We start from the raw sequence: 12,936 nt of genomic DNA, 5'->3' as shown, positions 1-12,936 counted from the left end.
GGCGAATCCGGGTTTAAATCCCATGGGTTCAACTTTCAAGGTTTTTAGCACCGAACCCATTATATTTTTGAAGTTATGGGTTCATATTTACTATTTTTGCAATTTTTATATATAAATTTTTATTCGTCGAAAATTATGAGTTCAATTGAACCCACCGGTTGAAAACTACGTTCGCCCATGCGTGCAACAAGTACTTATTGAGATTTATAGAGTTGCACATCCTGGAATAGAGGTAACGGGAAGGAAGGCGCGGTGGAGAAACATTTCAGTAATTAATTATGAAGAAAAAAATATAACAAAAAGCAAGAATATCATACAATTTAGGTTGTTTGGTACACAGGACAACAATATCTTACAGTTTAGGTTGTTCGGTACAAAGGACAAAAATCATAGTACAAACTCTTGTAAAAGACATTGGACTTTTGTAATAAGATCAAAGCACAAAATTTTGTGGTTGAAGTCAAATTATAAGTTAAGATTATTTAGGTGGGCAATAAGTTGGTCGAAAAGCCAAAGGACCAGCAGTATAAATTACAGCTTTGTAATCACTTCTGTCAATTGTCTTGTCTTCAAATCTGAGTTTTGCACCATTGAGTCCATTGTTAATGTTACTAAAAACATTGCATGTTTCTAAAGGAGAAGAGACCAATTTCACACGACATGAATGTAAAGGATGGTCTAAATAAGAATGTCCCATTTCAAAACCTTGTAACTCTGCATAGAAATAACCATATTCATTTGTTTCAAATGCCTTGTAAAAGTTTACTCTTTTCTTGTAGTTTTTGCATATGACACTAATTTTAGCTTCTGCAATTGGCTTGGCTTTTGATAATGACCATGATCCGTAGTTATCGCAACTTTGGCAATAAACCATACCCTCGATCACCATGTTTACAGTAGTCTCCATTGGCTTGGCCGGGACATGAGCATACGCGAATGTCAATGGTAATGCCAGTGCAAGAAGGAGGGAGAAGACGATTAGGATAACTTGGAATTTAATTTCCATTTTTTTGGAAAGATGTGGAAGAGATTATTATGTGAGTTTTGGAATGTTTGCTTGATGATGTTGAGGGAATTGAGATGATTTATATATATAGTTATTGGCATTAGTCTGTTTTTGATTTTGTTGTATCACTGACGTGAAGACTACTAACTGTATTCGTTAAAGTTGGAAGATTCATCCTAGATTGGTTGCTAACGTGATGACCATTTTCTCAAGTTTGTAAGTTTGAGTATAATAATTGATGAACTTTAAGTTAAAGGGGTTGACTAGGGCGGTGCATGGATCGGATCGGATTTAGCACATTTCGGATCGGATTTCGGATTCTAGAAAACGCAATTCGAATCCGATCCGAATTAATATCGGATCGGATTTTAAAGTTTGGATCGGATCGGATTAGTATGTCTCAAAGTTGCAAACTCATATGTATATTTTCTTTGTAAAAGAGGCAATACAGTAAGAAAAATTCATGTTTCTGCAATTATGAGAGTACCATGCTGCCAATATAGCTAAATCCATCAATTGTAACTTGGAGGAAAATGTAAAGGAAGTACTAATTATCCGAAATTAAAGGTTAGTATTTATACATGCCTTAGTAATTTCGGATTTCGGATCGGATCGTACTAAAATTATACCAATCCGAATCCGATCCGAACCGAAATTTTAATAAACACAATCCGAAATCCGATCCAATCCGAAATCTGAAAGTGAACGGATCGGTTCGGATTTCGGATATCCGATCCAAATGAACAGCTCTAGGGTTCGACTAATCTGTTTATTAATAAGGATTTAAGTACACTGGCAATGCAGAAATGGTTTACGCTAAGAGTATATTTTAATATATGATAGTAAATTAGTACCAGTTTTACTATGTTATCAATTAATGTTTATTAAATAAAGTTACGTGCAATTACCTATTATATGTTATTTTAATTTTATGTACGGATGTTTGAACAAGCACAGGCCCTTAGAAAGGTCCCTGGACGTGCATAACACTTCGACGGGAGAGATTTAAAAATAGCCATATTTACAAGTGGTCATTCAAAAATAGCCACAGTTTTAAAAATAATCGAAATTTAGCCATTTTTCATGTAACGATAAATCTGAACGAAAACACTGTTCAAAATCCGGGAAAATACTCCAGTATATTGAACTTTCCGCGTGTTGGAGTTCCAGCATAATATGCTGGAAGTTCATACACAGGTGCTGGAATTTTCCGTCTTGCAGCAAAATAATGGTTATTTTTCGATGACTTTACAAAAGCTGGCTATTTTTGAATGACCATTCTGAAAACTGACTAGCCCATGCTATTTTTACCACTTCAACGTAGTGGCAAATAAAATTAATGGTCGATTAGATTTGTCAATTTACTAAAAACTTTAATGAAAAATCTCTTAGACCTCTGTTATGATGCTATCATCGGTTAGTATTATTAGTTTGGTAATAATGTATCCGTGGAAATTATACACTGCGGACATAACAAATTAAATATTCTTGTCAAAATTTGTATTGTAATTAAAAAATATAAAATTTGATTTGTTCATTGAATAAGGAAGGATGTGTTGATACAAGAGGTGATCTTATTCTGCTCGCTTGTGTCATTACTGTTCCAGTTGCCGTAGAAAAACAAATTCTTTTTGGTCTATGATGATAGACTATAATTACATATTTTAGTAGCTTATTACACTCTAATTTACTGCACTTTAGTTGAGTTTGCGCTTTAATCGCTAGTGTTTTGCACTAACGGTGTGTTTTATGCCTTGTAGGAGTGATTTCGAGATATATAGATGTTATGGAATGAATTCAAGTGATTTGGAGCTTTGAAGTCTGAGTAAAAGCCCAAGGAATTAAGCCGGGATCGTATTCGGGGGTCAAATTTGATAATTAAGTACGAACGAAGACTCGAGGAGGCATGTTGCGCTGTCTAGTAAAATAGACATAACTTTTTGCTCAGAACTCCATTTGGACTCCACAATATATGGTTGGAAAGCTAACTCAAAGGGCTACAACTTTCATGTTTTACGTTTTTCCAAATTCCAAACGGAACAGGGCGTAACCGCGGTAGGACCGCAGCAGAACACTGCTGCAGATTCTGAAGGCCACTCTGGCCGCGGTCCTGGCGTAACCGCGGTAGGACCGCGGCAGGACGCGTAAAATTCAGGGACCAAAGTGCAAAATACGGAATTTTAAGCCCTAAACCCTATATTAAACGAAGGAAGCCGGCCAAGAAAGGAGGAGAAGGATTTTTGGAAGTGAAAAACATCATAAGGAAGGGCAAGAGGCAAGGAGGATCATTGGGCATCAATCTTTAATCTTCTTCTTTGTTCTTTTACCTTTGAATATGAATTCTTTTGTGATTTTTGTTATTTTAATGAGTAGCTAAATACTTTAGTCTAAGGTTTTGATGGAACCTATTGAAGGATGAACTTCTTGATTATGTTAATATAGTTTGCCAGTTAATCTCTATTTGTTCAACTACGTGTTTGTTGTAGTTAATTGACAGGATCCTCAATTAGCTGTGCCTATTTAGTGTGCATAACTCGGAAGAGAGTGCATATTTAGGTAATTGTTGAACAACACCACTCCCAAAGTATAAGAGGGATCTATAACTGCGGGTTTAAAGGCGGGATTAGGGATAACGAAGCCTTGGGTGCAATCTAAAGTGAGCTGTAATAAACAAAGTCAGCTAGCGTATCTCGGGAGAGTGCGTCTAGTAAATTATCGTGATTTCTCGGGAGAGATTTACGGTAAAAGGAGTGCTCATGATTGATAGAGATGGTTTGGTGAATCTATATGAAACATAACCGGAAGGGATTCCATCAATAGGGGAAATCACTACCTTAGAACCTTCTCATTATTGTTTACAACCCAAGCATATTTAGTTTAAAGCTGTTTATTTAATTTCAATCTTAGTTATTAGAAATACCATCAACTATTCTTTACAACGTTTGGGGAAGTTGATTATAAAGAATTTAGTAAATCCAACAAAAGTAATTGATAGGTTAATTCTCTGAGGATTCGACTCTGGGCTTAAATACTCAGGTTATATTTGCAACGTCCGCGTGTCCTTTTATAAGGCATAGTTGTGCGTGATTAAATTTTGGCGTCGTTGCCGGGGAATTAATGGTGTTATCAATTACAACTGAAAGAAGTACAAAAATTCTTAGTGTAGTCAGTTTTCTCTATAACCAACTTGTGAATATTTGTGTAATTAATTTTTCTTACCTTGGTCTATTTTTATTGTTATTCGTGTTTATTTTCTTAGTTTTGAAAAATGGCATCATATAATGAAAATTGGTCGGATGGTAGTTGTTCATACTTTGATGACCCTTGTCCTTATTGTGGAGGATCACACTCGTGGCAAAATTGTCTAAATTCTCCCAAGGGTGGATTGTGCGCACAATCTCAAACCCATGAGTGGAGTATTTGCGATAAGTGTGGTTTTCAAAATGGTCATTGGGATGATTGTCCTTATTTGTCCTTCCCTTCCCCAAGCCCCCACTATGATGATTCTACTTTTTGTGATGAAAATTATAGGGACATGGGAGTTGAAGAAGTTGAGCATGGCCGAAATGGAGAGTTCAAGCTCACGTTGGAGTGTTTACTTGAAGGAGGAAACAAAGAACAAAGTGCCTTGGAGGAGCTTTTGGGAAATAGTCTCCGAAATGACTTGGCACTTGAAAGGTGTTACTCACAAATGGGAGAAATGCTTGAAGCTTTAGAGGTCCAAAAAGCCTCGGAAGTTAATGAGAGCCAAGAACTTTCCTTAGATGTGGAAGCCGAAAATCTTTCCTTGGCACTTGATCAAAACCAAGAAGAGTCCAATTCCGAGGAAGAAAGTGAGCGTTACTTTGAGGATTCAAGAATTGAACATCCGCCAACCGACTCCATGAGTGTTAATGATGCCGAGAAAAAAATAGGATTAGAGTCAACCGGTGTAAATGAAAATTTGGTTGAGATTGACTCTAACCCGGGGGAAAAAGAGGATGTCAAAATCCGAGAAAAATTGCAAAATGAAGGTTTGAAGTCGCATTCCAAGCATTTTTTAACATTGGACTCGTGTGGTGATATGGGAATTGATCTACACGACTCAATGAGGGATTGCAAGGAGGAAAGGCAACAACCATTCATCTTACAATTTGAGGGAACAAGGAGGCAAAATGACATTCCTCACATGAAAGCCAAGAAGTGCAAAATGAAGTACTTAAAGCTTGGCTCGATCATCAACTTACCACCCCCGATCGCTCGAGGTCACAAGCTTGATTCCAAGCTAGGTGCCCAGTTCATATCATCCAAGTGGCGAATTTTTTTTCTTTTTCTAGGAGCATGGAAAGCAAAGGTATTGGAAGGATGCAACAGCAAACCAAATGGTTGGAACTAAGTGTGAGGTACCCGCACGAAGGACCAAGCTTGGGAGAAGCCTTGGTACCCCATGAGCTGCTAGTGCTTCGGCCTTTGGCCTACCAGGGAGTTTCTTTTACCCTCTTATTAGTATGGTGTGCATTGGGGACAATGTACAATTTTAAGTGTGGGGTGAGGAGATTATCTGTGTGACTTTCTATGATATTTTAATTGTGTTAGTTTAATTGAATAATTAAAAAAAATGAAATATGTAAACTCTTCCTGATGACGGATCCTTTAGACAATTTTCTTGAGGGAAGTAAGTCTAGAGAAAATACCAAAAAGATTTTTTGTTTTGTTTTGGGTAGTGTAGTTAACTCCCCCTTGGTTTTTCTTTAGGCCACAGTTCTTTTCCAAGGGTTTTATTTGAACCGGGTGTTGTTAGTTTTTTTTTTAGGAATAGGAGCCATTGTGTTGTGCTTTGAATTGAAGCAGTATCTCTTGACTTGGTTATGCCTTGAGAATAGTGAGTACTTTGGTTGTGACGCTTGTGCTCAGTTTTTGACTCTTGTAGAAGTACCTTAAATTGTATTATCTTAACTTTGCTTAACTGCTTTGACTAGAGTGTCTATGAATCCAATCCTGAGTGAGTTATGTGCCATGTGTGTGTAAGGTTTTGCATTATTCAGTGCATTGCATTTGATGCCTAGAACTTGCCCTGTGTGTTTGCAAAGCGAAATAGTAGTGTTGTTCAGTCTTGGAAGTGATATAGGTGTTTTCTTGTTGAGCCAGATATGTATATTTTACCCACCTAATTGTTATGTATCGTAGTTAACCTCTTTGAGCCTATAATCCTTTTTCTTTGGCAACCACATTACAAGCCTTACCCAGTTGTTTGAATTAATCATCTATTTGAACCTTTTCACCTCTCATGAGCACTTGAATTGTTATGAACTTTGTAAAAGTTAAAGTGTGGGGTGGTTGCTTTGGCTTTTGAGTGGAACTAATTGAATAAGGAGAAAGGTGCACTGTTTTGAAAAAGGAAGAGCCACTTGAATTGAAAAAAAAAAATATATAGTTGGATTGTTGTGGAAAAAAAAAATTCTTAATAAGTGATGGCTCTTGACGTAAGTGTGCTTAAAGAATAATGGGGTAATTTACATTGATGTGAAGGTGGAATTTTGGTTTGACATAAGTATGGGGTTTAAATGTTGAAATGTATGTATTAAAGTGCTTAAGGAGGTGTAGTCACTCTTATATCTAAATATATCCTACCCGTCCCGTAGCCTATATTACAACCAAATAAAGTCTTAATTGATCCAAGATTGAATGAGCTCGATTAGTGGAGTAGTACACTACGGGCAAGCTTATGGTGCATCTTTTGTGGCAGTCTACTTTTAAAATAGCATTTACTTTAGAATTTTAATCCTATAGTTTACATAACACCAAAATTACGTAACACTTAGTCTTACTCTTATTTATATAACTTTTTTTCTTCTTAATTTTATATATCTAAATCACAAGTGATAAAATATGTAACCATACATATTTCTGAACAAATAATAAACTTTCATTTTCAAATCTTTCCTGTTCTCTTGACCAATATAAAGTCTTCGTTTCCAAATTTGGATAGTTTCTTGAGGGAAAGAATGAATTCTATTGAAATACATTACAACAAAACTTGCTTTGATTTGAGAACTGTGTTCTTTTTTCCTTTTGTATGCATAAAAGAGATAAATAGCTGCATATAAATATACAAAGGGAAAATAGCTATGCGTTTCATATTCTGACTTTTTTATTTGGACGCCAAAAGCCTTTCTTACCAACAAGAAACTGCTCTTGATGCAGAGTTACTGACCAATGCAGCGAACGTAAAATCGAGCTAAGCTTGTTAAGCATCTGCATTGTGTCCTGAACTAAAAGAAATCCGCCCGGTCTCAGTATTCTATCCATCTCCACGACAACTTCCGCGAGGTCACATCTGCGATATAAAAAGACCAAAAAGATCACCTCGTGAGAAAATTTAGGATATCAGCAGAGGTGGATTCAGAATTTAAACTTAATGCGTTCAACCTCTAAGGTTCTTAGTACTGAACTCGTTGTACTTTCAAAATTACAAGTTCAATATACAATATTTAGTTGAAATTTTGGTTGCTGCCATGTAACCAGAAGGTCATTAGTTCGAGCCGTGGAAACAGCCTCTTGCTGCAGGGTAAGGCTGCGTATAATAGGCCCTTGTGGTTTGGCCCTTCCTCGGACCCCGCACATAGCGAGAGCTTAGGGCACCAGGCTGTCCTTTTTCATGGTTTTTCACTATATTTTAATATTTTGTGTTGGAAATATTGGGTTCGGTTGAACTCATAATATATACGCTCAATCCGCTTCTAGATACCTCTTAATGGAATGAGGATACTTAAAAAAGCAAGCAAGCTAAAAGGAATGAAACTAAAATAGCTGTGTCGTTCATATTAAAAAAAGATCGTTAATAGAAATGAGAAGGTATGTATTGAACCTTTGAGTTAAATTTCCGAAGAGGAAGCTGGAATGTAGAAGATCATATGTCCGAGGATAGGTATTGAAGGACTCGCACCAGTCGTGGTACATACCAATCAGCCCTCTATCAAAGATAATGGAGAGAGTATCTGGCCCAGTGATGGGAACGACATTCATTACCCATAGGGGTCGATCAATTATTGCCGAGGCAAACCTGTAATTACCATGGAAAATGCCCCAAGATAATGAGCAGAAAAAATAAAGCACACAAGATAAAGCGATTCCAACATATAACTCTCATACCCTCCATAACCGGTATTCATGTCCATCACGTTCCTCACGCTTGACCAATTTATAGCAAGGCCGCCTATGTAAACATCCGACACCAGTGCTGCCCAGTGTTTTGTGTCCTCGTCGAAAACCTCTTCAGCATCTGTTTTTAGGGAGAGGCGTTGAGGTTTATTGTTGAGCCTCTGGGGCCAGGGTGCAGGCCACTCATATGTATTACCAATGCTGCTTGTCGGGAGTGGTACAAGACAATTGTCAAGAGGCGCATACCTGGACATAGGACATAAAAAAGATGATTAAGGCGGAACGATGACCATGTGATAAAGTTAAGGATATAATGATACTCAATGTATTGAGCATACCATGAACTATTTGGTCTATTGTTCTGGTCACATAGGGGTGGATTATTTTCTTTGCGATTATCATAACAGGAAGATGTAACTGGCTTTTGATATATAACTAGCCCAACTCCAGCCGAGTCAAAAAAGGTCTTCTTCACCACTTTCCAGCATATTGCTTCAGTCAGTGAAACCATAGCTGCAACGAGAAGGAAAGTAAAGCGCCACTTAGAATAACAAACTCACTTCAAGAAGATTTACATTTGCAGCTCTTTGGTTTATTGTCCTTCACATAGATTTTCGATAAAATTTATTGACAACAAACAGAATGAATTTATCAATGAGTTAACAACCTTTCCAGACTTTCTTATCCCTTTCGTCGTCCCGATAAACTGGCGTTGCTGACCACACGAAAAAACCTCCGGGCCTAAGTATCCTGTTTAGTTCCATCAATGGTTTTCCTCCTGCGATTTTTGAAATTGATTACCAAGTAAAACAATATAGCTGATAGGATTGGAAATTTGGAATTAGCGATTACCATCTCCATCCCAATGAACCCTGCATCTTGCACAATGAATCATATCGTAAGCATTATCGGGAAATGCCAGCTTTTGAGTTCCAATGACTGAGAGAGTAGCGGGAATCCCACGCTCGAGTGCGAACTGTATCTGAGCCTCATGTTCGTCCTTTGGTGCAAACGACATAGTAATGACATTTTTATCCAGCAAATAGCCACCAAAGCTAGCAACACCGCAGCCAACATCTAAAATGACCCTTATATGCTTTCCCCATTCAATTTCCGGCAAAGTCTGAATGAAAAAGTAAGAAAGATCTCAGGTTAAAAATACAATCAGCACTGTTGGGCTGCAGGGATCATCACTAAACTCTGAGTGTAATGACCGCACAACCAAAGAAAGATAAACAAATACCCTCCACTCCGCCGACCCCTCCCCCCCCCCACTCCCCCATCCCCCCTCATAAACAAGAAAACAATAGGAAGAAGAAAAGGAAGGACAAAAAACAAAAAAACAATGAGAATAAAATGAAATGATACTACTGTCTTCTTCCAGTACTTGCTGCACACTTAAGGGGCCAAAGTCATCACTCAAAGAATTTCAATTTCAAATTACTCCTTTCTTAGCCACTAATCCCTCAGCAGGCAACATACAAAATCGTGAAAGAATATGAAATAAATAGGTGTTAGTGCATGCATCGATCCCTTATAAAACAAATACAAGATGATTAGATAGCTTGGATAAAGTTGTTTTTATCAGATATAGTTGAGCAATCCTATTACCTAGTATTGAATCACAGTACACGAACATGTATAGCCCTTGGCTTCTATCTAACACCCTTTAACCCTGCGTATCTTACATGTTTTATAGGGCGCTTCTTATGTCGTTCCATAAGCAGAAGTATGAGTAGAGCTGCTCTTCCCCTTTTCTTAATCCCACTTCTTATGTCTGTCAACAAGAGTCCAGCCCCTGGTTCAGTCGATAGATACACCGAAAACATATTTCTAGACAAATGAACAGACCTTTTCTTACTTGACTTACATGTCTAAGAGGTTCATATAAAACTCAGGACATGCAATATGCTGTTTATTAAAGTTGATCCAGTGCTAACTTTGTCACTAGCAGAAAGATCTATCCCTTCAAAGTGGTCGCACAACAATGTATAGAGACAATCAGAGTTGTGACATCTTCCAAACAGTCGCATTACACATTTATAAAGTACGACCAGAATTTGAATTTCATTCACTTGAAAAGGATAAAATTCAACAAAACACAAAGAACGAACTTGGACAAGGATGACATCCAATACAATATAACCGCAGTAAACATATACTGTATGCGATTGTAGCGAAGAAGAACAATAAGTATGTAAAGTAGGCACACTACCTTCTCAATGGATTCAATATAGTTCGTCACTCCATCCTTGAACTGTGTTCCACCGCCAGGAAAAACAAGATATTCACCAGTTTTGACCACCCAATTCTGGTCCTTCTTATATTCCACAAGCTTAGGATGAGGAACGTTGTTGTACCATATCTATCCAAAGTTAAATATAAACGACGAAACAGTTAATTCATGGTTATTTTCTTACAAGCAGAACAAAATATATCACTAAATTGAATAATACGCTTTTGGATAAAAACACACATTAATTTCGTAAGAGGATTGCAACATGTAAATAAAAAGGAAATCAATCCATATCTGAACGACTGAACCTATAATGCTCACTAAAGTTGAACTGGAATGATACAAAACTAGTTAATGGATCTACAATAATCCGTATTTGGACCAATAATTGCAAAGAGTTAATTGGTAAACCATTATAGCCCAGCAGATATTGCACACCGTTCAAAAATGTCATCACCAGAATAGTAGGATAAACACTCCGGGAATAGCTTCATCTCAAATCATCTTTTGCTCATATGGTTTCAGCCATCTCTGCGCCATTCACAATTTCATTTCACGAGAATAAATAGGAAAATGAAAGAGAAAAATACTGCTTGTGAAAGATTCTGCAACTGACGATCTAATTACAGACCGTGTTACCCACTACACGAATGTAAAACAAATGTCAGCATTGATGAATGTCCAATTTCTTTGTCCACAAAAGCCGGCTAAGGAAATTACCCAGCAGAGGCAGACCAGAGTGGTTTGTACGAGTTCAGTTGCACCCATATATTGCCTTATGCTCAAATTATATATATAAATATGCAAAAATATAGTTAAATGTATGGAAAACATATAATAAGATCACGCTCATTCTGAACACAATAACTCTAAATCCTAGATTTGCTTCTGGTCCCAAGTCTAGTAAAGCAACACCTGACTAGATGGAAAATATGTTTTTCCCAATCAAAGCCCCAACACTAATAAGCACACTAGTGTACCACCACCAAAATAAAGGCACTGGTAACAGGACAGTCAGTCCTTAGCTAAAGGTAAGCTTCTCACATCTCTATGACAGTATGTACTATGCAAATAAAATCTGGCAGTTACAACTCTATGACACATCTGTACTAAGGGTCGCCCGGCTCACTAAGCTCCCGCTATGCGCGGAGTCCGGGGAGAGGTCGGACCACAAGGGTCTATTATACGCAGTTGCAAGAGACTATTTCCATTGGCAGCAACTTTATCAGTTACACCAAAGCTCCCCTTCGCTCGTTGTACTATAAGAATAAAATCTAGTAGCTATAACCACTTTAAGATCCAGCTTCCACTAAACTAAAATTTACTCCTAAAGTCATTAAACCAAGCAACAAAAAAAAGAACATACCAAGCCACAGTTAAAACAAAATTAGAAAACAAATTAAATCTTACCAACAAAAACCTATCAATCTCACCATATCCCTACTTTTAGGCCATGGAACTGGCAATTTATACCCATCAGGCAATGGAATCAAACACTTTGGACTTGGCTTAGGACAATGTCTTTCCCTATGCTCCATATGTCTTCTTGATTTTAATGCTTTTATTGCCTCCAAATTATCAAGACAAGGTATATAATCAACAGCAACTGAACCTTCACATAACTTCCAATCAAAATTATCCGTTTCAAACTCATCATTTTTTGTATTATTTGAAAGAACATTATCATTCTTGAAATTTTGTAAAGATGGGGTTGGATTAATACTATGATTAAATTGGGGTTGAGCAATGTCGGTGACAAGGTAAATAGGGGATTTTTGAGAGTTGGAAATGAAGATGAAAGTGATAAAGATTAATAAAAGAAAAAAGATGAATAAGAATGGGATTTTGCGTTCTTTGAATAGGTTTTGCATGGCTATGGCCATTTCTTGGATTGAGCTTAGTTTTTTGGAAAAACAAATGGAGATGCAATGAAGATCTAGAGAGTAAAAAAGAGGGATAATTAAAGATGTAAAGGGGTCAGGGAAAGGAGTCAGTCAAAAACTTGATACTACTATATGCTCATTTACTCTTTAAATTTAGGTTTTATATGCTATTTAATTAATATTTTTTACTTTCAAGAATAACTAATACTAAGAACAAAGTAAAACAAAAATAATTAATTATATTTGATTTTCTAAAATAATAAGTATTTCAAATTCTCTATTTTTAGTAACCACGATAACTAAAATAAACCCGAGGGAGTAAAATTAGTTCTATCTTGATTTGCTAAAAAGAATAAGTAACAAAATTTATTTTTTGTATACCAGATATCAATACTAATAATATACAATATATTTCACTAGTGGGTCTGAACTATATCTATTATCTAGTGTACGTAATCTTACCTATACCTTGTACACATAAATAGAAGCGGATCCAGGATTTCAAGAGAATGAGTGTACTATTGTGAAGAGGTGGATTTAAAATTTATATTTGACGAGTTTAGCTTTAGTCTATTATCATGAACCCACTACACTTTTGAAATTATATATATATATATATATATATATATATATATATATATATATATATATATATATATATATATATATTT

At 36.5% G+C, this 12,936-nt stretch overlaps 2 protein-coding genes across 2 annotated transcripts; both read right to left on the bottom strand.

Annotated features, from left to right (window-relative positions):
- On the bottom strand, nt 254-1,062 carry LOC109226252 (non-classical arabinogalactan protein 30-like). The gene has a single exon (XM_019391042.1). It carries the CDS (start codon nt 1,004-1,006, stop codon nt 479-481), a length of 528 nt encoding a protein of 175 aa, XP_019246587.1. The 5' UTR covers nt 1,007-1,062; the 3' UTR covers nt 254-478.
- Nucleotides 6,890-12,398, bottom strand: LOC109225190 (probable methyltransferase PMT23). Its single transcript, XM_019389778.1, has 8 exons — nt 11,816-12,398; nt 10,362-10,511; nt 8,999-9,269; nt 8,814-8,924; nt 8,485-8,659; nt 8,138-8,392; nt 7,854-8,048; nt 6,890-7,322 (listed from the first exon to the last, which is right to left on the bottom strand). Exons 1-8 carry the CDS (start codon nt 12,263-12,265, stop codon nt 7,121-7,123), a joined length of 1,809 nt encoding a protein of 602 aa, XP_019245323.1. The 5' UTR covers nt 12,266-12,398; the 3' UTR covers nt 6,890-7,120.

The sequence above is a fragment of the Nicotiana attenuata genome, chromosome 5, assembly GCF_001879085.1.
Source record: "Nicotiana attenuata strain UT chromosome 5, NIATTr2, whole genome shotgun sequence".
Taxonomy (NCBI): Eukaryota; Viridiplantae; Streptophyta; class Magnoliopsida; order Solanales; family Solanaceae; genus Nicotiana; species Nicotiana attenuata.
The sequence above is the reverse complement of the archived record's forward strand: the minus strand, read 5'-3'. Positions and strand labels throughout refer to the sequence as shown.

Coding starts and splice junctions, on each gene's coding strand:
- LOC109225190 (XM_019389778.1), bottom strand. CDS start 12,265: ATGGCCATAGCCATGCAAAACCTATTCAAAGAACGCAAAATCCCATTC. Junction 10,512..11,815: donor GGCCTAAAAGTAGGGATATG/GTGAGATTGATA, acceptor AACTTTGGATAG/ATATGGTACAACAACGTTCC. Junction 8,393..8,484: donor AATAGACCAAATAGTTCATG/GTATGCTCAATA, acceptor TCCTATGTCCAG/GTATGCGCCTCTTGACAATT.
- LOC109226252 (XM_019391042.1), bottom strand. CDS start 1,006: ATGGAAATTAAATTCCAAGTTATCCTAATCGTCTTCTCCCTCCTTCTT.